General features: G+C 36.5%; 1 protein-coding gene across 1 annotated transcript in view; it reads right to left on the reverse strand.

Moving 5' to 3' along the window:
• The window catches only part of SNX7 (sorting nexin 7), a 124,450-nt gene that overhangs the window by 72,530 nt on the left and 27,774 nt on the right, over nt 1-24,146 (reverse strand). Inside the window, exons 2-7 of the mRNA XM_003418432.3 lie at nt 18,430-18,612; nt 16,357-16,467; nt 15,865-16,029; nt 13,572-13,770; nt 4,675-4,874; nt 958-1,044 (exon numbers count right to left, since the gene is read on the reverse strand). Coding sequence (XP_003418480.2) covers nt 958-1,044; nt 4,675-4,874; nt 13,572-13,770; nt 15,865-16,029; nt 16,357-16,467; nt 18,430-18,600 — 933 coding nt within the window. The 5' untranslated portion in view covers nt 18,601-18,612. The remainder of the gene's footprint in view (nt 1-957; nt 1,045-4,674; nt 4,875-13,571; nt 13,771-15,864; nt 16,030-16,356; nt 16,468-18,429; nt 18,613-24,146) is intronic.

Consider the following 24,146-nt stretch of genomic DNA (forward strand, 5'->3'; position numbering starts at 1 on the left):
TCTGTGCAGTACTCAACTCTAATCTAAATTCTTAAACTAAAAAAAAAAAAAAAAGGAGAATGCATCTTTTATAGACTGCTCAACAGAAGTTAGCTAGAATAATAATCAATTTTTCCCAGCTCTATGCTTGCTTTCTGAGAGACAGCATTGTCTGAAGTGGCCAAGAGATACCATCACCTTCAACCCCACTTCTGTCTTTCAAGAGCTGTATAAACTTGGACAAGTTACTATACCTTCCAAGTCTCTTCCTCAATTTTAAAATGAGAGTAATTCCAATATGATGGGATAATTAAGAAAATATGGAAAGACAGTAAAACACAAATACTAAAATATCTGTGGGTAAAATATATCCTTTGGCATACTTCAGACAAAAAAAAAAAAAACAGATGGAACAGAGAGCTATGAAAAAAGTTTGGCAACATCCTATTGGGAACTGCTGAAGTCCAGTGATGAGTTCATTACATTATTAGATCTCTTTTTGTTTATGCTGGAAAATTGCCCTTATAAAGTATTTTAAGAAAAGCATTCATCTTGCAAAAGATGATAGCTCCTTTGTAAAGACATTTACAATAACTAGGAAAAAAAGCATATAGGAACACCAACTTATTTTATATAAATATCTTATAAACTAGCAATAAGTGGGTTTATTTATTCGGGATCTATTAATCTTCTGGAACAATTGTGGTACTTTCCATGTCTTTTTCTAACACACAATATCCTTTTTAAAAAATTTGTGCTTTCCTCAGAGTATAAGACTTTTAAGTCAGGAAGGCAGAAAGGCATGATTGTTAAACTTGCAGACTCACTTGGTATTCAATGTATAATAGATTCGTTGGCAGAGATTCTAGTATCATTTTCTGAATGCTTAGAAAAAACATGCAACTGAGCTTTACATTGCTAATAAAAATTTTTGACAATGAACTCTGTATGATTATATCAAGAAACTTGAAAACTTACCAGCTCAGTATCTGCCTTTTTGTAGGTCAAAGCTTCAACTTTGGAATCCAGTTCTGCTTGTATTTGGTCTCTTCTTTTCATAACACCCTTCATATAAAACATGAGTATAAAATAGGTATAAACTTTTCTATAATAAAAATATACATTTTAGAATATAAATTGCTTCTCCTCCCCAAGCCATCAGTCTTTTAGGGATAAAAATTGTTTTAAATCTTTAAAAGCTAAATCAAACAGAAGCACATATTAAGAATGTTTTCCATAAATCTTTTTATTAGTCTTCCCATTGCATATTTTACCTGTTTAAGCAACATATGTACAATTTTTGAAGGGGCACCCTAACCACATACAACTCTTTAAAAAGAGCAAAGAGCAAAACAATCATACAAAAGAAAACCAGCAGGTGCACTAGAAATAAAGTCTATAGTACAAACTGGTCACAGCTGAGAGGTTACCATGGGACTCTCACCTGAAAATATCTACAATTAGTGGCAGCCCTCTTATCCAACTCCAAAGAGATGGTTAATCAAAACAGGCAATTATAGTGGGGAATCAGAAAATTGAAGTGTGTATTCACATCTGAAGCATTTTATTTTAGCTCAAAATGTATAAATATTCATTAATTAGCCAAGCTTTTGATGAGAAATCATGGCCTTTTCTTTGACTGACAGGAATCCCAACTTGTTTTCTTGAATAAGCATGATTTCTTGTTTCTTTAACTTGAAACATTCTTGTGAAGAAATTGAATGCAGAATCCATCTACATTTTTTTTTTACTTTTGGCAATCTCTTATAATGTCTTTCTCTTGAAGACTCACTTTTCTCCAAATACATCCTTTTAGACTTTACTGACATAAGGACTCTTTTTATTTTTTAATTTGTGCTCATATTACTTTGATTTTCACACTATCAATTAAATAATGAAATTCTAATAATGAACATAAATAGCCTAAACAGATTAAGGAAAAAAAATAGAGCTAACTCTGGGTAAGTATAACAATCAATGAAAGGGGAAATGCAAGAAGAAAAGGGCCTTATGAGGTAGAGTTCTTTTGGTGTCTCACAGAGGAAGGGAAGAATGTAGAAACGAATCAGTTACACAGAGGTCAAAAAAGACAGCTCTACAGAGTTTGAGTGAGAACTGAGAGGTATTAAGGATAAAAACAATCCTGAGGGCCAAAGATTGAAGAGGCCCATGGAACAAAACAAGACTAAAGGGGCACACCAGCCCTGGGGCAGAGACTAGAAGGCAGGAGGGAACAGCAAAGCTGGTAATAGGGAACGCAGGATTGAGAAGGGAGAGTGTTGACATGTCGTGGGGTTGTTAACCAAAGTCATAGAACAATGTGTGTACTAACTGTTTGATGAGAAACTAGTTTGTTCTGTAAACCATCTAAAGTACAATAAAAAAAAAAAAAAAAAGAATCCTGAGGGCCTGTGTCTGGTGGAGTCACTTTTAAATCATTCAGGAGAGATTGATATTTCTCTATTTTTAAAGAAATCAATAGAAATATTCAACTCAGTACCACAAGTTCCTTTGTATATACTTCAGTGTTTAACTGCCATTAGTGCTGGGAAACCCCTTCCTTTCTCTAACTCAAATGACTCATACTGTAATTTAGTCCCATTTATTTCAGGTCTTTTTCCAAAAAACATGAAGGACGGTTGTGAAAATTACACAAACTTAATAATCATTTTGTCAAGACATATATTTTTTAACTCAGACTGAAAAACAATAATAAAAAAATTCTAACATAAAACAGAACCAGAACACCGCAAAATAAATACAGTAATCATACCCTAAAAGGCTGCAAAATAACACAATTAAATGAGGACCTCAAAAATAATTATTTCTGGTTGCTATTATAATTTTTCCACACCTTTAAAAACACAAGACTTAAAAAGCTCTGACTAGAATTTCCAGCTGACATAATAAGGGCAAAACATCATCCAATTAAGGAAGAAACATATACTATTTTTAATGATACAAATCAGATTTCTTTGTGAACTCGCGCAAGACAGAGATCAATAATAAAGTAAAATGAAGAACACCAAAGACATAAGGAAAATATGAGCCCACAAGAAAGAAAGGGCCACATAAACCAGAGATTCCATCAGCCTGAGACCAGAAAAACTAGATGGTACCTGGCTACCACCAATGACTGCCCTGACTGAGAACACAAAAAAGAATCCCCAATGGAGCAGGATAAAAGAGGGATGCAGACCTCAAATTCTAATTGAAAAAACCAGGTTTAATGGTCTGACTAGGACTGGAGGAACCCCAAAAGCCATGGCCCCTGGACTCTGTTAGCCCAAAGCCAAAACCATTCTCAAAGTCAACTCTTCAGACAAAGATTAGACTGGGCTATAAGACATAAATGATACTGGTGAGGAGTGTGCTTCTTAGCTCAAGTAGTCACATGCGACTATGTGGGCAGCTCCTGTCTGGGGGCCTGATGAGAAGGCAGAGGGGGTTGAATGGACACAGGAAATACATGGTAGAAAAGAGTGTGCTATCACATTGTAGGGAGAGCAACTAGGGTCACTTAACAAAGTGTATATAACTTTTTGTATGAGAAACTGACTTGAATTGTAAACTTTTACTTAAAGCACAATAATAATAACAATGAAGTACAATCATAGGCTATAGCTGAGGAATTTGACAGACAGGACGGAGACTCCACAGCAGTGAACCATTAGAAGATTCAGAAAAGGAAGAAAGGTTTGTTTATAGGGGAACCTCAATAAAGTCAAGCAACAGCAGAAATCTGAAGTATCCCACAAAATATTTAAAGGCTCTGTCAAGGAAGGACCTAAGGATGTGGAAGGCAGTCCATTATCACAGCTCCGCAAGGCTAGGAGAGCTTTCCTTACCAAGACAAAGGCAAAGTTTTAAAAAAGAAAAAAAATTCTAGAAATCAAGTGTACAGGAAAACAGAAAACAGACATGGCTTCAGTTATAAACAGTAGAAGAAATGGGCTATATCTGAATGCAAGCTGACTTCCTTCCCCGACCTTCATGTGAAAACACCAGAGACCTAAGGGTGCCAGTCTGGCTGTACAGGGGACTGTGAAAGGAGAGTACTGAATGATAAGCATTAAATTTGCAGAAATCATTGCCAAATCCCAAATATCTAGAAACCTTAACTTGAACTGAGGACTTAAAATGCAGAACTTTAATTTAAAAGAATAAAAGACTTTTTAAACAGTGAGAGAGAAACATTTTTAACTTCAAGGATTTTTTTTTTTTTTTTTTGAAACATCCTCAATAGGATCTAGAGGATAGAACAAGCATCGAGATCCTACTCGAGTACTTTTTCCAGAATGGTGCTTAGTAAATTGTTCAATCAAATGTATCTGGAAAAGTAAAAGCAACTCTTTGATAAAAGAAATACCCAAAGCACTAAAAGTTCTTAAAAAGTAAAATTAAAAAGGGTGTGGAAACTATTCATTTTCTTTAAGTAGATCTTGACCGAGGATGCTTCCAATCTATACGTAATCTTACGAACATTTTTTTGTGGCTGTTGAGTATTCCTGTCTTTCAGTAATGTATTCTTACATTTAACCATTCATTCAGTGAACTAATATTTATTACGCATTTACATGCAAAGCATCCTGCTAGGATAGGAAGATAGTGCTGAACAAAATAGATATAGAAGCTGCCTTTAAAGAGTTATAATCAGGTAAGGGACTACATAAATGTAGAATTAGGTGTTCTTACCATTAACATTTCACTATAAAGCACGTACTCGTGTACAACAGGCAGCAGGGTCTCTGAGAGTCCGGACATTCGTTTTTCAGTGGCCTTACAGCATTTGTCAATGCAGCTGGCGACACCTTTTAGGCTATCAACCAGGTCCTCTTCTGACGCCGACCAAAGGATATGAATTGGGCCATATTCTTTCATTTCCTCAAAATATTCTACAAAAAAAAATTAATGACTTCTTAATAACTCTTTCAATTTCCACTAGTTTTCAAAGTCCCTATATCATAGTAAGAAAAGACTTTATTTCTCTCATTGTGCACATGTTCTTGCATATGACCATAAGAAAATGGATTTTATCTGTCATTAAATTGACCAGTCATTCCAGTTTGCCCTGGTTAGTCCCTGAATGACTACTGTCCAGGTGTAATCAGTAATAACATCCCTTTTCACCCTCAAAAGTGTCCTGGTTTGGAAGATGAATTACATGACCACCTATCTATCATGGACTTCTAAATGAGCACTAAGTAGTATCAGAATTACAAGTTCTGACTCTTTTGCTATGTCTCTAGGCTCAACATTACTAGGATAAGAATCTCCCCTTCCTATTTCTTCTAGTGCCTCTGCTCTGTCCTTTCCCAATGTGTCAGTCCTCTTTATTTTTGTTTTGCTTCTTCACTTTTTTTTTTTTAAGTCTAAACCAATCTTTTATTTCTTGATATCACCTTAACGTCCTCTCCATATGGAAGTTCTATGATTACGCTATTTAGTTCCTCTTTTTTGTTTTAATGTTGTCATCATTCACATATTGACATCTTTGTTTCCCTATTTTCAGTCATTTAGCTTTAACTTATTTTGTGGCTTCCCCATCTGGGTTGCTATCTGGTTGCTCTGTCCTGTGTTCTAGTCTTAGGTTTTTATCTGATATTGTTGGTTCTCTAACTGGTGGACTCCCTTTAATATTTCTTGTAATTTTGGTTTGGTTTTAACAAATTCCCTTAACTTCTGTTTATCTGTAAATGCCCTAATCCTGCCTTCATATTTAAGAGACAGTTTTGCTGGATATACAATTCTTGGCTGGCAATTTTTTTTTCCTTCAAGGCTATATATATTTCATGCCATTGTCTTCTTGCCTGCATGGTTTCTGCTGAGTGGTCAGAGCTTAGTCTTATTGACTCTCCTTTATAGGTGACTTTTAATTTATCCTTAGCTGCTCTCAAGATTCTATCTTTATCTTTGGCTCTGACAAGATTGATTATAACATGTCTTGGTGACTTTCTTTTGGAAGCCACCTTGTGTGGGGTTCATTGAGCTTCTTGTATAGCTCTTCACTTTTGATGATATCCTTCTCACCATTTTCTCCAAGAAGTGGCAATAAAAATATTAAGAACACTCACCACCTATTTAGTGATTACTGTTGCTCTACATGCTTTATTTAGAAGCGTTACCTCCTTTTTTTTTCCTCCTGATAACCTCCAAAGTGAGTATTACTTACTATTCCCGGAGGAGGAAATAAAGGCCTTCCCCAGCCCCAAGAAGAGGCAGGGCAGAGATATTAGTTCTGTTCTCCTGACTCCAGGCCTAGCATTCTCCACACTACAAATCCTTAGTATTGCCTAAAAACCAAAAACCAAACCCAGGGCCGTCAAGTCGATTCCAACTCATAGGGACCCTATAGGACAGAGTAGAACTGCCCCATAGAGTTTGCAAGGAGTGCCTGGCGGATTCAAACTACCGACCCTTTGGTTAGCAGTAAAAGCACTTAACCACTGCACCACCAGGGTTTCCTAGTATTGCCTAGGCCCTTATATATACTTATCAATCTGCTTGGAAGCTGTCTTTTGGGAATTACACAATTTTGTGTTTATTTCTCTAAGATACTATGTTTCTGCTGACAAGTTTTTTTTAATTTCAGCACTACACTGTGTGGATAACCAGAGGTTCCAGGTTCTAGTTGAGCAAATGAAAAAGAGAGGTTTGGACATCCAGCAGTCCTTGCCCTGCCAAGCTGATATCCTCTCGATAGGCTATCATCCAAAAGGCTACACCCTTCACCTACCACAGGGCACATACAATGAGGCTAGAGAACTATTCCTGTGTGAATCAGCATGGAGAGATTGTTAAAACCTCCTGACCATGCATTCATAATTCTTACTCACAGGACTAATACCCTCAGCTCCAGAACTATATATCTATACCTGCCTACCACACAACAAGAATCCTTGGGTGGTGCAAACAGTTAAGTGCTTAACTAATAGCAAAAAGGTCAGCAGTTCGAACCCACCCAGAGGTATCTCAAAAGACAGATGTGGCAATCTGCTTCTGAAGGTGACAGCCTTGAGAACTCTAGGGAGAAATTCTACTCTGCATATATGGATCACCATGAGTCAGATTCAACTTGAAGGCAAACTAACAACAACAACAAGAACCTGAAGGTCTCCAAACAAAACTTGTCTTCTTTTTCTTCATTTCCCCAATTACATACCCTACTTAGTGTGTAATCCATCCATCTATGCAAAAAATCTGGGTTAATCCTAGACTCCCACTTTCACCAAGCCAATCAATCACCAATTCCAGTATTTCCAGATCTCTCTCTTTCTCCATACATATTTTGGAGATATTCTCCATAGATATTTTGACTTGAGTCAAAATACTTGCTCATTCATAATTTTATATTTATATTAAAGCATTATCCCACTGTATTATAATCATGCGTATAACTTGCTTGATTCTTAAAACAGGACGGAGTTTTCTTATCTTTGTATCCCAAATCCCGATACATAATGTGCTTAATAATATTTTCATATCAATGAAAGAATGATTAATGAAAGACTTCAATATTTGATAAGCTGTTTATTAAAAAATCTAGAGTTCATTTTAAAATCTGAATATTTTTACTTTTTTTTTTACTTTAACAGTATCAACATTCAATGATAAATAACTTTTTATATCTAGGAACTTACTAGCAGTGAGTAATTTTCACTATTTCAACATTCATATAAATACAATGTATTATTTTGTCTAATATTCATACGGAGCTCTGGTGGTCAAGTGGTTAAGAGCTCGACTGCTAATCAAAAGGTTGGCCATTCAAATCCACCAGGTGTTCCTTGGAAGCCCTATGGGGCCATTCTGCTCTGTCCTATGGGGTCGCTATGAGTCAGAATCAACTCGATGACAACAGGTTTGGTTTTGGTTTAATATTCATATGAGTACGACAATACATTTAATCACCTGACTACTCATTAATGTTGGCTGAAATCGGTCATATTGCTCTAAATTAAACCATTACAACTTCAAAATCTTGCATGTTCAAATAAATGGAAAATATAAAGAAAGAAATTTTTTTAAGAAGAAAATATTAGATGTCACCTAATTAAAGTATTAAATTTAATGACCTTTAGAGTTCTTCCAAACTCCAATCTCCTGAGAATATGCCTGGCCTTTATTTTAAATAATGACCACATTCCACTAATATTTCTAGAAAATTTCCCACTTTTTTAATTTCTCAATTTGTGTGTATATCAATGTGTCATTATTTATACCTGTACAATATTTATTCTTACATACAGAGCTTCTGTAAAATTCTAAACAGTGTTTACACAGCACTCAAATCACATCTTCATGCAAATATTTAATGAGCTGCGCTATAATTTGTTTCCCCAACTAGATTGTGAGCTGAAGAACAGGCACCATATTATTCTTCCTTTAATCACCAGCACAAAGAAGTAACACAACAGGATCAGTAAAATTTTGCTGAATAACTGGGAAAAACAAAACAAAACCAAAGAAAAAAATAGTACCCAAAAAGACATAAAAAGGAAACCCTCGAGTTATAATCACCAAATTCTTTGTGATATGAATATGAATGAATACTCTATGTTGCTAAAATAAGATTTTATTTCAAAAAAGAAGAAACCATCTCATCATTTTGCATAAAACTTGGCCGGGGGGCTTCACATTTTAAAGACTAAGAAGCCTTTGAAGTTTGGGCCAGTGACCTCCAAATATGTAATGCTGTTACTGTTAGCCGCTGTTGAGTCAGCTCCTGATTTACAGTGAAGCCATGCACAACAGAACAAAATGAAGCCTGGTATTGCATAAATTCCCATGATTGTTGTAGATAAGACCTTGCGATCCATTCGCTGGTTTTCAGAAGTAGATTATCCAGGCCTTTCTTCCCAGTCCATCTTAGCCCGGATGCTCTGCTGAAATCTGTTCAACATCATAGCAATACACCAGCCTCCATTGACAGATGGGTGGTGGTGGTTGCACATTAGCTGAGAATCGAACCTGGGGCTCCCGCATAAGAGATGGGGATTCTACCACTGAACTGCCATTGTCCCCTAAATATGTAATTAAAAAAAAAAAAAAGGAAATCAAACCCATTGATGTCAAGTCAATTCTGAGTCATAGTGACCCTACAGGACAGAGCAGAACTGCCCCATAGGATTTCCAAGGAGTGGCTGGTAGATTTGAACTGCCAACGTTTTGGTTAACAGCTAAGCGTTTAACCACCGTGGTAGCTCACATTAACAGGAAAACCATTTAATGCTCTCCTTTAAAGACAGTTCAAATTTATAAAGTCTAGCACAAAATCCAGTTTTCCTTCTGAGCAGTTCATAAATAGTATAACCTATCAAAGATTTGGTGGCGTAGTGGTTAGGTGCTATGGCTGCTAACCAAAGGGCTGGCAATTCGAATCTGCCAGGCGTTCCTTGGAAACTCTATGGGGCAGTTCTGCTCAGTCCTATCGGGGGGTCACTATAAGTCAGAATCGACTCGATGGCACTGGGTTTGGTGTGTTTTTTTTTTTTTTGGTTTTATCAAAGATTTTAAAACTATTCCCTTGCACAAATCAATATGACATTCTATAAAGCTCTTAAGTGTCAGGAGTTTCCAGAAGCTTCTTTGAATTACTATCCCACCTAACTACACATTAGCAATCTATGTAACAAAATTGGACTCACAGAACCTTATTAAAAGAATTCACTGTTTGACATCAAAAACAACAGATGGTAAATGCAAGGGCAAACTATAGGGTCACCATGAGTCGAAATCGACTCGATGGCACTGGGTGGGTTTAAGGGTAAACTAAGAAGTCTTAAAGCAAACCATGTTCTGTCACCACATGCCACGATGATCTCAGGCGCAATGCATGGAAATGGAAGGTAGAGGGAAGAGAAAAGTAGAAGCAGCTATAACAATTTTCCATATTTTATCTCTATTTGATGAATAATTATTTCATTATAAAGAAAATTTTCCTATCCCCATTCCTAAATCTTATGTTCATTATTTTTTTAAACACTGAACAAATCTATGTATTCGGCACTTTCTAGATGTTAGATGCTAGAGAGCAGATACCAGATATTGCTATTTCTAGATACTAAAAATAAATTAAAACTTTCCCTTCTTACCTTCATGGACCTTATTGTCTACTGACTTTTGTTTCTCTTTAATTCCTCATCTCGAATACCAACTCGTGCTAGGATATATATTTCCTAACTCAGTTAAAAAAAAAAAAAAAAACCTACCTATTTTTAATGTAGGCAAATGCAAAAATATACCTCCTTCCAATTAGGAAAGAATCATTGCAGAATAAAGTCTAACTTATAAACTGAAAAAATAGAAAACAGAAGTGAAATGGTAATAGAAAATAGAAGAGACCTATTTTCTAAAATATAAATCCATCTACCATGCTTGGGGAGGTCTAGTACAGAGTATTTGTCCCAAAAACTCATTAGAAAATATGGAAACCATTTTCCTTGAAACATCATTTTTTTTTTATCATAAGCTCTGTTCCATATTAAACATGTGATGGCAACTTCATATAATTATATCCAAATCCTTAAGTTTACTTTTCCATTACCCAAAATGGAAGCCAGAACAGCTAGTATCTGAGTAAAGCAATAAGGACTAGCCATGGCTACCTCCATAATGGTTTAGGAATTAGAAAATTTCACAGCATGGCTGGGCATAAGCCACTCCTTAAAGGTGAAATTCTAACTTAATATTGCCATATTGTGCCAGCAAATGTAATGGTCCATCAGAAACTGTTGTTGTTGTTAGGTGCCATCAAGTCCATTCCGACTCATAACGACCCTAGGCATGACAGAACGAAACACTGCCTGGTCCTGCGTCATTCTTAAAATCTTTGTAATGCTTGAGCTCATTGTTGCAGCCACTGTGTCAATCCACCTTATAGAGGGTCTTCCTCTTTTCCACTCTGTACTTTGCGAAGCATCGTGTTCTTCTCCAAGGACCGATCTCCTGACAACACGTCCAAAGTATGTAAGGCACAGTCTCGCCATCCTTACTTCTAAGGAGCATTCTGCTCGGACTTCTTCCATGACAGATCTATCTGTTCTTTTGTCAATCCATGGTATAGTCAATATTCTTCGCCAACATCACAATTCAAAGGTGTCAATTCTTCTTCGATCTTCCTTATTCATTGTCCAGCTTTGACATGCATATGATGCTATTGAAAATACCATGGATTAGTTCAGGGGCACCTTAGTCTTCAAGGTGGCATCTCTGCTTTTCAACACTTTAAAGTGGTCCTTTGCAGCAGATTTACCCAATGCAAATCGTTGTTTGATTTCTTGGCTGCTGCTTCCATGGCTGTTGATTGTGGATCCAAGTAAAATGAAATCCTTGACAACTTCAATCTTTTCTCCATTTATCATGATGTTGCTATTGGTCCAGTCGTGAGGATTTTTGTTTTCTTTATGTTGAGGTGCAATCCATACTGAAGGCTGTAGTCTTTGATCTTCATTAGTAAGTGCTTCAAGTCCTCTTCACTTTCAGCACGCAAGGTTGTGTCATCTGCATAATGCAGGTTGTTAATGAGTCTTCCTCCAATCCTGATGCCCTGTTCTTCACACAGTCCAGCTTCTCAGATTATTTGCTCAGCATACAGATTGAATAGGTATGGTGAAAGAATACAACCCTGACGCACACCTTTCCTGACATTAAACCACTCAGTATCCCCTTGTTCTGTCAAAACAACTGCCTCTTCATCTATGTAAAGGTTTCTCATTAGCATAATTAAGTGTTCTGGAATTCCCATTCTTAGCAAGTTATCCATAATTTGTTATGATCCACACAGTCGAATGTCTTTACATAGTCAATAAAACACAGGTAAACATCCTTCTGGTATTCTCTGCTTTCAGCCAGGGTCTATCTGACATCAGCAATGATATCCCTGGTTCCATGTCCTCTTCTGAAACCAGCCTGAATTCTGGCAGTACCCTGTCGATATACTGCTGCAGCCATTTTTAAATGATCTTCAGCAAAATTTTGCTTGCGTGTGATATTAATGATATTGTTCTATCATTTCCACATTTGGTTGGATCACCTTTCTTGGGAATAGGCATAAATATGGATCTCTTCCAGTCAGTTGGCCAGGAAGCTGTCTTTCATATTTTTTGGCATAGATGAGTGAGCACCCCCAGCGCTGCATCTGTTTGTTGAAACATCTCAATTGATATTCCATCAATTCTGGGAGCCTCGTTTTTTGCCAATGCCTTCAGAGCAGTTAGGACTTCTTCCCTTCAGTACCATCAGTTCCTGATCATATGCCATCTCTTGAAAGGGTTGAACATTGACAAATTCTTTTTGGTGTAATGACTCTGTGTATTCCTTCCATCTTCTTTTGATATTTTCCCCCATAGAATCCTTCACTATTGTAACTCGAGGCTTGAATTTTTTCTTCAATTCTTTCAGCTTGAGAAACGCCGAGTGTGTTCTTCCCTTTTGATTTTCTATCTCCAGCACACGTCATTATAATACTTTGCCTTCTCGAGCCACCCTTTGAAACCTTCTGTTTAGTTATTTCACTTTATCATTGCTTCCTTTTGCTTTAGCTGCTCAACATTCCTGAGCAAGTTTCAGAGTCTCCTGTGATATTCATCTTCGTCTTTTCTTTTTCTTTCTGTCTTTTCAATGACCTTTGCTTTCTTCATGGATGATGTCCTTGGTGTCATTCCACAACTCATCTGGTCTCTGGTCACTAGTGTTCAGTACATCAAATCTATTTTTGAGATGGTCTCTAAATTCAGGTAGGATATACTCAAGGTCATATTTTGGCTCTCATGTACTGGCTCTGATTTTCTTCAGTTTTAGCTTGAACTTGCATATGAGTAATTGATGGTCTGTTCCACACTCGGCCCCTGGCCTCGTTCTGACTGATGATATTGAGCTTTTCCTTCGTCTCTTTCCACAGATGTAGTCAATTTGATTCCTGTGTGTTCCACCTGGTGAGGTCCATGTGTATAGTCGCCATTTATGTTGTTGAAAGAAGGTATTTGCAATGAAGAAGTCATCGCAAACATCCATTAATAATCGGAACCTGGAATGTCTGAAGTACAAATCTAGGAAAACTGGAAATCGTCAAAAATAAAACGGAATGCAAAAACATTGATATCCTAGGCATTAGTGAGCTGAAATGGACTGGTATTGGCCATTTGAATCAGACAATCATACAGTGTACTGTGCTGGGAATGACAACTTGAAGAGGAATGGTGTTGCATTCATCATCAAAAGAACATTTCAAGATCTATCCTGAAGTACAATGCTGTCAGTGATAGGATAATATCCATATGCCTACAAAGAAGACCAGTTAATACCACTACTATTCAAATTTAAGAGCCAACCACTAGGGCCAAAGAGGAAGGAATGGAAGATTTTTATCATCTGCTGCAGTCTGAAATTGATCAAATACGCAATCAGGATGCATTTGATAATTACTGATGATTAGAATGTGAAAGCTGGAAACAAAGAAGAAGGATTGGTAGTTGGAAAATATGGCCTTGATGATAGAAACAATGCTGGCGATCAAATGATAGCATTTTGCAAGACCAATGACTTCATCAGAAACTAAACAACTGAAATACCAGATCAGAGAGTCTACATACCCCTTTCTTCCTTGTAAATTCTCTGAGATATTTTATCGATCAAATTTATTTTCTGGCTAAATGTTTCAATAAAGTTATTCATATCCATGAACTCTTCTGGGCGATTTTTAACTCCTCTCATTGAGGATGCAACAGCTCTGACTGTTTGCCCCATCCGGCTTAGCAATCCAGGCCCTTGCTTCTTGTGAGAAGAGAGTTCCTAGAAACAAAACATGAAATATTTGCACTGAAGCAAGCAACAATATTCCCAGATTCAATAACAAAAGGAACCTAATTAGACGAATAAAATAAAGACAATAAAAATACTCATATAGGTCTTTTTAGTAGCATGGAATAGAAATGTTTTAATGCTAGTTTGAAGAAAATGAGTTTCATTAGGGTACAATTTCTCCTCTAAGTCCGTCTCTTTGGTAATATTCCCTTGCTAAGTACTTACGTAAAACACGTGTACAGACTTTCCTTAAAGCATTCATCTTTATAAGAACAGGGTTTTACGGAGGGAATAGTGCTCAAGAAGATACTAGAGAAGATATGAGGATGACATAATGTGCAACCTATATTTTATAACAGGAACTTAATGGAAAAAATAAAGGAAGATTTCTCAGGACCTGAGTTATTCCATTAAAAAAAAAAATTGGAAAACTCCATTTATTCTTTGATCTTAATAATAGCTAACATTTATTGAGAACTTAACGTATTCTAGGCATTATATTCACATTTTTATATACACAATTCACAACAACTCTATGAAGCAGATTCTATTATTACCCTTATTTTACAGAAGAAAATGGAGGCATAGAAATGTTAGGTAACTTGCTCAAGGTCTAAGAGCTAATAAGTGGTAGAGCAAGAATCTGAATGCTGCCAGTCTGACTCCATAGACTGCTGTTTAGCATTAGCCTATTTTCCTTCTGTAAAGTCACGGGGTGGGTTTACAAAAAAAGATACTACCTGGCCATAGCTTCTCAACCAAATGAGGTGGGGGCTAATTGTGATACCCATTCTACTGGCTGGTTTAATAAGATTTTTGATAAGATATCTAACTAGCTCTTTCATAGTGAATCCATAAAGGACAGTTACAAATGTGCTGAATGAAAGAAATGCTATAAAAGGATCTACTACATAGAAGTATCCCTTCAGAAATATGGCCATGTCTAAAAACAACAACAAAAAGAGGACAAGGGTTCTAAATGATGGCTGTAGCGCTTCTTGAACATAGATCTGGGGACAAAGAGAAGTTGAAGAGGAACACACAAGAAAAAAATCTATAACAGTGATGACTACCTAATTCACAGATAATAATGTTATGTATTATTTACCCAATTATTAAATAAAATATTGTTCATCTTTCTCCAGATTTTCTTTCCCAAAGGTCTTACAGAAAATAATATACATAAACATGTTTATTTCTAAGTCAGTATGATTTGTGTCCAAATAATAACAGATCCCATCTTTGACCAAGCAACATATCCATCTAGGAGTCTGTGGCATCATTTGATACAGTAAGCATTATCAGAGATACCACAAGTCACAACTGACGAGCTGTTACTGCAATTGTTGACTACAGAGAATGTTTCTAACAGCTTCTAAGGTTCAGGAGCTGGGCTAATTTCACATTAGCCACAAAAGGTTTCCCAACAATAAGTCTATCTGTTAAGATTGAGATGAGCCACTTTTTAGGTTCTACCACTTTGGCAAGAACTGACAGACAGAAAACTCAAAAGTGGTCTGTATTTAATAGTGACCGTTTGTCCATCCATTATCTTTCCTCAAGGAGGAAATTAAAAGGAAGAGGACATATACATTTTCTATATTAGAAATGAGACCCTCCATGAGGTAGCTGACAGACAAGTAAGAATACTGTAGCATACATCTATCTAATCAATCTACCTATTGATCTATATCTATCTAATGAAATTTTCATATTAACTTGGAAAACACGGACCCAATCTGACTGCAAAAAGTCTCAATATAAGAATATATTTGCATACGATCTGTACTGGCTATTATATGAACCCCAGCATTAAAAGAAAATTTCTTTCATCTATCAAGAAAAATGAGTGTTTGTACGTGGGGAAGGTATCAGATTTATAATGGTTATAATGTAGAATTGACACAGGGCTATATTTGAAGGATATCGCTCCAAGGTTTTTTTTTTTTTTTTTTTTTTTTTTAAGCCACCTTAAGTCAAGCATGATGATACCTGATTATAAAGGTAAAAAAGAGGAAGTGTACAATCAACTATACACATAGGTACTCAAGGATTATATGAATATAAATCAAAATTCTTTACCCACGCTTGTGCAGTCAGAAAAACTTTAAAGTCTTCATTAAATGTTAAAGTTGGATGATCAGCAATTCGGTTCAAAAATTTATGCAATGCCTTTCTCCGTGTCTCAATGAAGTCATCGTTGAAGCGCTCCACCATTCCTTTCACTATAAACTTTTCTGGCAATGGCTGAAGCAAAAAAAAGATGTCCGAACATTATATTGCACAAGTTTATAAGCTCCTCTATAGGTCATTTCCTTTCTGGAAGACTAGTGTGCATTTAATCATTTCCTACAAAAATCTATTTTTTACATTCACAGTGTTAGAACCAAAATCTTAGAAATAATGTTACAATAGCTCTTTTAAAAATCTATACATAGATTAAAAAGTTAGAAACAAATACTTCTACGATAAATGAATTACACTGAATTTAAAGGTCTCAGATTAGTGTTTAGGCATTCGAAAGACTCACAGAACAAAATGGTAACCAGTCAACGAAACACTTGTAAAGCTTACAGGAATAATCAGAGTGGGGTGTGCTTCTTCAAGTTTTCCCTTCAACCACAGGAAATCTTGATATCGTCTTCTAACTTCAAATTCACTAGAGTCAAATTCACCACGAGATGTCTGAAGAAAGCGGGAAAAAAATAACATCCCATGCAATATGAGACAGGAGACAGTTGCCTAATGTTATTTTAGACATTCTGAAATAAATGGATCTCTAAGAAAAAATAATAAGCCTTAATTATTCAGTGTTTGCCAGCCTGCACTTTTTTTTTTTACAGTCATCTACTCATGTAGCACATGAAACAAAGCAAACTTTCCTGTATTTCCAGAAAGAAAGCAAACATTATGCTGAAATTTAAAATCCACACTCAAAAATCTGTCTCATAACAACCATCTGTCTTCTACAAGATTTTAACTACTATTATCTTTGGCATGACTTTCTTGCTAACAAGTGTGCTCTGAATTTAGGCTTCAAATATATATCTTCTCTCCAGATGATTAGAATTCAGAATTTGAGGAAGGTCCTATTTTTACAGTTTGGAAAATAACCTGGATGTAACTGAGAAAAATGTTTTCCTGGGATTTGCTCAAATGAATTGCTTTGCTAAAATGTGATTTCAGTATATGAAAATTCTAACATTTTACAGAGTGATTTTACCACTGTTTTAAAAATGTTATTAATGGATATTTGATGTGAAAAGGAAATCTTCCTGCCATTTCCCAAGGAATTTTGTATAGAGCTGTATGCCCAAGCTCGTAAAAATTAAGCAAAGACATTAAAATATATGTTCTCAACAAACCGAAAAATCTATGCCAACATGTATGGCAAGAAGAAAACATGGGAACAATCTCAATCTCACTTCTATTGCCTGAATTCCAAGCCAAATACAAAAATCTGGATTATCTAAAGCATACTCACCTCTCACAAGAAAACAGTTACTCCTATCAATATTTCCACATACAACGTGACTGGACCATTGTAATCCACTGGGTTTTCATTGGCTGATTTTTTCGAAAGTAGCTCGCCAAGTATTTCTTCCTAATCTGTCTTAGTTGGACTCTCTGCTGAAACTTTGTTCAGCATCATTGCAACATGCAAGCCTCCATTGACAGAGAGGTGGTAGTTGTTCCTGAGATACACTGGCCAGAACTGAACCTAGGTCTCCCTCATAATAGGAGAAAAGAATTCTACCACTGAACTACCACTGTCCCCTGCCCTAAATCAATTCTTAAATCAACTATACAGTACTAAGTTCTATTATCATCTCAGTTTTATTGAAGCAAAAACTGAGGCCTGGAGGAATTAAATTTATGCTTTTAATTTCTTTGCCATACTGACTCCAACATTTTACATTCTATAAGAGAAAAGTTAGAACAGCATGAGAATACAGAAAAGAGGACTAGTTCAGCCAGGGGGCAATAAACAACCAGAGAAGCTTTCAGTGGCAACTAATATTTTGTGCTGTGCCTTAAAAAATAAATAGGTGTTCTTGTGTCTAAGAGATGGAAGGACACACCAGACAGGAAGAAAAACATGTGCGAACTCCTGAGAGCAAGAAATACCCTAGAATATTCGGACAACAGAAGCAGTTCTATGAGAGTGGTAAGCAAGGTATCTCATGTGGGGAGTTAGAGATGAGTTGCGTATGGTAGGTTGCTCTTTATAAAATGTCATACAAAGGAGTGTGCACTTTGTTCTATAGGAAACGAGGAAGCAAGGGAGATCTTAAACATTTGAGTGAAGAGATCAGATTTCTACATTTTTAAGAATTATTACTAGCAGCAGTGTGGAAGGTGCATTGAAAGATGTGAATATTGGAAGACAGTCCAGAAACTATTCAGCTATAAAAGAGGTTTACTTTTACATTTATAAACTACACTGGGCTAGGTTGAGGCTTCAAAAATAAAATACTATAACTTATAAAGATAGGGCAGATAAGTTGCAGTCTTACCCAAAATGGTTGAACACATAAGTCTATTCAGCTAAGATCTTGTAATGTGGAGAGTTATAATGTACAAGAAGTAATTCTGATAGTTGAAAGAGAGCAGCTATATTCAAGAAAATGCCCATTAAATGTTTACCTTAGTAATAATCCTATAAGTAATGAAAGTTTCAATTGTAGTAACATGGCTTTCAGGTTCATCAACTGTAATGAATAGATCCTTCAAATCTGGCTCATCTTCAAATTTAATTTGGTTTATCATTGACAAAGGGGATGTTGGTATCATAGGGCTGAGGGAATTCACGTCCATCAGTGAGGCATCCTAACGAAGAAAACATTCAAAAAATTACCATCAATAGAAAATATAGTTAAAATCCTGTTTTTTTAAACATCAATAATATTAATGAAACATGTCAAGAATAAAAAGGATAACTGAATTTCTGGTTAAATACATTATACCCATTGCCATCGAGTCGATTTCGACTCATAGTAACCCCATACAGAGTAAAACTGCTTCATAGGATTTCCAAAGAGTGCCTGGTGAATTCGAACTGCCAACCTTTTGGTTAGCAGCCGTGGCTCTTAACCACTATGCCACCAGGGTTTCCTAAATATGCTATAGTGAATATCTATGTTTATCTCTGCTGCCTCTTAAATTCTCACCCCAAAAATGACAGTAAAGAAACAAACTAAATAAATAAATAAAGCATTAAACTTCAAGGATAAAGAAGAGACTATAGCAAACAAGATATGTTAACTATCTTTTGGAAACTGGAAATTTGATCACCGGCAGGATAAGTGAAATAACAATACAGAGAAGGACGGCAAACTACAAATGAAGCAAGCACACTCGACTGAGAATCCCAGGGAGACTCAGGAAGTAGAGGCTCAGGAATCTGTGGGCACAGAGGTACTGTACAGAGCTAAAACCAGAAAGACTGGATGAAAATTTAGTAAAACAAAAAAGAGAATCTTAGATTGTCTCACCTACCCCATGCAATCAGGTGACTGCCCCTCTCCCATTTGGCTGAAACCTAGAAGAATTACTTTTTGAAGGGTCTCTAGGTGACTGCCCCTCTCCCATTTGGCTGAAACCTAGAAGAGTTACTTTTTGAAGGGTCTCTGTACTCAAGGGTAGCAGGCAGAATGAGAGGAGGGGCCTTATGAAATTGCAGGTATCAAATAAAAAGTCCTACATACCAGATAGACACACATCCAACCTCTTTTCTCACTTGCCCCAACAATGTTGGCAACAAGGGGCAAAACCCCAGGGGTTGGAGGTTTCCTCTTTGCTGACCAAGTCCAAAGAAAACTGAGAGTTAGAGCCCCTTACTGAATTAGCCAGGTCTCTGCATAATCACCCTACAGCAGAGGCCCACCATGCATGCAGAATGTCTACTCAGCTTTTCAGTCACACGTGTAGGAACCACCAAACATAATGAAAGCCTGTAAAATGACAGAGAGTCACAAGTCACAAAGAAAAATCAGAAAACCAGAGGAGGCAGATGAAGTAGATAGAGTAGAGCACTAAAAGCAAAAATAAATAAATAAATAAATAAACTATGAAATCATCAGAGAGATAAGAGAAAATATTAAGTCCATGAATAAGAACATGACATTGTAAAAAGAATACTCAGAGATTAACGACAATGAAAAGAGGTTAATAGAAATCAAATGATGACATCAGAATTAATAAAACTACAAAAGTTTGAAAAAAGGACCTCAAGAACCCTTCTGCTAAGTTGAACCAAAAGAACAAGAAACAGGAAATCAAAGAGAACAGACTTTTTTTTTTAATTAAAGGATCCAGGCAGACAGAGCGTAAATAAAAAGAATTCCAGAAAAGGGAAAAGATGGAATTATTAAAGCAATAACATAGGAAAATGTCCTTGAAGTGTTTTCAGATTGATAGGGTCTGTCAAGCCCCCTCAAAATTGATGGGTCAGTGGTGGGGTGGATAGCAAGTGTCATCTGACACTTCAGAATAATAGATGTTAAAGAAAAAATCCTAAAAGCTTTCAGAGAGAATATAAATAGGTAACATACAACAGAAATCTTAGCAATCAGAATGGGATCAGATTTCTCAAAAGCAACACTGGAATCTAAAGGGCAATAAATATCTTCAAAATTTTGAGAAGAAAATATTTTCCATCTAGAATTCTATAGCCAAGCAAATTATTACTCAAGTGTACAGGCATAATAAAGCCATTTCAGACACCTTAGACTTCAAAAACTAATCCCCACCCCTGCCATGCACCTGTTCTTTGGAAGCTTGTTTACTTCTCCTAAACAAGATTATATACCATGAAGAACTAGGATTTAAAAACAGGAGATCCAACAAAATAGAAAAGTAAAGGGAATTTCCTATATAGTGAAAGGAAGTTCACAGTTGACAATCTGCAGCAGATCTAGAGCAAACCTATACAGACTGGACCAGGGAGACAGAGTCTCCAGGGAGGCAGGGAGAAGAAGAGGATCAAAGAATAAAGGAAGAGAAGAAGGAAGGAAGGAGCAAGGGGGAAAGAGAGAGAGATGACTGAGGGAGGGAGGAAAAGAGAGAGAAAGAGAAGAGGAAGAAAGGAAGGAATTAGGGAGGGGAGAGGGAGGTAGGGAGGAAAGGAGGAAGGAAGGAAGAAAGGAAAGGAGGGAGGGAGGAAGGGAAGGAAAGGAGGGATGGAGGGAGGGAGTGAGGAAGGGAGGGAGGGAGCAAGGAAGGGAAGGAGGGTGTGAGGAAGGCAGGGAGGGAGGAAGGAAAGTCATAAATGTCTTATGTGTTTAAACATAATGAGAGAAGGCGCACTTCCATTAGATTTTGGAGAGGAATTACAATTCACATAAGGAAACCAAAAGGAAGGAAGAAAGCAAGAGAGGAAGAAAGGAGAAGGGGAGGAAGAGGGGGGAGGGAGAAAGGGGGAAAGGAACACAGAGGGAGGGAAGAAGGAAGGGAAGAAGGAAAAAGGGGGAGAGAATGAATATGAATATATTAATCCCGAAATCTCAGGAGAAAAAAAAGCTGTACAAGAATGAAAATGTAATCATAGTTCACTATACGGATTGGCTGTCGATAATAAATTGATCTTAATCCTGGATGTAACTAAAAATGGTCATATAATTTGATTAAGATGATGGGAGGAAGGAAAACATATGTATATATTTGAGGGGAGAGGACAATGCTTATAAAATAGCTTCAAAAATGTCAATGCCACGAAGGAAAAAGGATGAGGGAGTGTCCCAGATTGAAGGTGACCAGAGAGACACAATAGCTAAATGTAAGCCATGATCCTGGATTGGATCCTGTACCAGAACTTTTTTTCCCCGAATCTCTCTAAAGGATTATTAGGACACTTTTATTATTACATTAAAAACTTGCCAAAATTCTTTGTTATAGTTCCCTGAACCTTTTTGAGGCAAGAGTGTTTAGAACAGTGTTCTGGGTGTTGCTGGTGCTCCAGAAGCATTTGAATTGATTTGTTTTGGGGGTAAAACCAGTCCCTGTTATGATTTCACCCATTTTTTTCTTTTTCATTTATAGTACCAAAAAAAAAAAAAAAAAAAGGATGCCTTTCCTTGAAGCATCAGAATTTACTATATTTTACTATATTAAAGCATTTGGAATTTTTATTACTTTAGCCATTGAGCTGGAAGAGGTTTTGGAGTTCATCAAGTCCAACTTTTCAATTTCACCTAAAAGGCTAAGTAAACCAGGTTAAGAAAAAAATAGTGCTATTGAGTCATTTCCGACTCATAGCGACCCCATAGGGTTTCCTAGGAGCACCTGGTGGACTTGAACTGCCGACCATTTGGTTAGCAGCAATAGCACTTTTACCTGATGGTTATTAGCTAATGGCAGAGACAGAACTAGGACCCAGTTTCAATTTCCTTATCACAGTTTTCTCTCTCAGAACTGGCCAGCTGTGTTCCTAAGCCTAAGATGGGCTTCGTTGCAGATTTCATCCCCGAATGTGTCAGTTAACTTTACTGTTTCTCATAACAATAGGCAGAATTTTTACTTCTAACTTCTATATCCTTACCTTTGGGAAAAAAAAAAAAGTTATCTAAAAGAGAAAGTATAGAGTTGGAGAATAAATTTGGAGTATATTTTTAGTCTTTAGTTTACTGTATATTATCCTTTTTTCATTTTAAAATGAACATGTAGCCCTTCCTTTCCCATTCGTTCTTTTTTTTAATTAAAAAAAAAATCTATTGAAGGTGGCTGAGAAGATGACCAGTGTGTGTGTGATCAGTGGAACTGGGGCTGAGGAGGTGTCCAACGTGATTGGGATTGAGAATGAGGCTGCCTTGGCCAAAGTGCTCAGGGCTGAGGAGGCAGCTAGCATGGTCCAGAGGTTGATTACATACAGGAGGATTGAGTAAATAATAGATTCAGGTAATGGGAGCCAGACTTCTCACTACTGGAGAAGGGAGTTATAAATATGGAAAACGGGAAGGCTAGAATAAGCCACGTGGTATCAAATCAGTATTGGAGCTACCACTGTGAACTCATGATATTTGGTATCTACTTATTTTTCTATGGAGTCTGGTGGTGCAGTTTGAATCCACCAGCCACTCCTCGGAAACCCCATCGGGCAGTTCTACTCTGTCCCATATGAGTCGAAATTGACTCAATGGCAGTGGGTTTGGTTTTTTTGGTATATTTCTACCTATATATCTGGATCTCAATGTGTGTTTGTGTGTGTGTATCATATATACATTCCCTAGCTTTCCAATCTCCTGTAAAAGTAATGAGGGCTCCTTGGGAGAAATGCCTGATTCTGGGACCCGGACAGGGAAAGTACAAGATGAACACTAAACCTTTTGTTATACCAGAAAGTAAAGAAGTACTCAAGGAATGATGAAGACATATCAAAAGGGAAGCACAGGTACCAGCTTGAAGGAGCTCCCACCAGCCAAATTCCGGGCAGTCTGAGCATCAAAACAAAAATATATTAATGGATTATAGCCCATTGAGTAAAATAGGAATCTATAAGTGATATAATTAAACAAATAGATAAATAATACTCTTCATCCTCCTTAGTAGGCAGCTTACTGATAACATCTAAATTGAAAAATTATAAAAATAGCAACACTGTATTTGAAAGGAGAAAATAACAAGAAAAAATAGCTAAGAGAGTTGTGATCTGCTTCTGAGGAAGATGAGCTGGTAATGACAATACTAGAGGTGGGAATGCTGCCTTTTCAAAAAATTTTGTTTCATTTTAAGCATTATAGAATGATTTCAGTTTTTAAAACTACATACATATTTTTATTTTAAAATAATTTCAGACTTGGAGAGAAGTTGCCAAATTACAAAGTACCTAGATTCCCCAATTGATAACATTTTACCACTTCTGCTTTCTTTGTGTGTAAAGTTGGAGACATATCTCATTATTCGTAAATAGCCCTGTCCATATTTTCTAAAAACAAGGACACTCCTCTACATAGCCAAAACACAAATATTCAAATCAGGAAACTGACATTGATACAATACTGTAGTCTATTCCATAGTTCCATTCACGATCCTCCAATTGTCCTAATAACAAACCATTTTGGCAAGTTTTTAAAGTGATAATATGTAGGACATACTAACGGAAGATGTCAGAAAATAACCGTTATTTAAATTAGGGAGATACAGGCTATTTTTGATCACAAAAACATTTGTAAAAAGAAAAGTATTTAGGCATGATTTGGACCATGGAGTAGAAGGCAATTCCAGTTGGGTTAACCAGACACACAAAAATGTAGAAGCAATAAATATATCACAACCAAAGTTCAGTGAAACAAATTATGCTATATACCTATGATACAATAAAGACTATTCATATGATAAAATACAATAGAGTGATTAAAAATAATGTT

This window comes from Loxodonta africana, chromosome 3 (genome assembly GCF_030014295.1).
Source record: "Loxodonta africana isolate mLoxAfr1 chromosome 3, mLoxAfr1.hap2, whole genome shotgun sequence".
NCBI classification, from domain to species: Eukaryota; Metazoa; Chordata; class Mammalia; order Proboscidea; family Elephantidae; genus Loxodonta; species Loxodonta africana.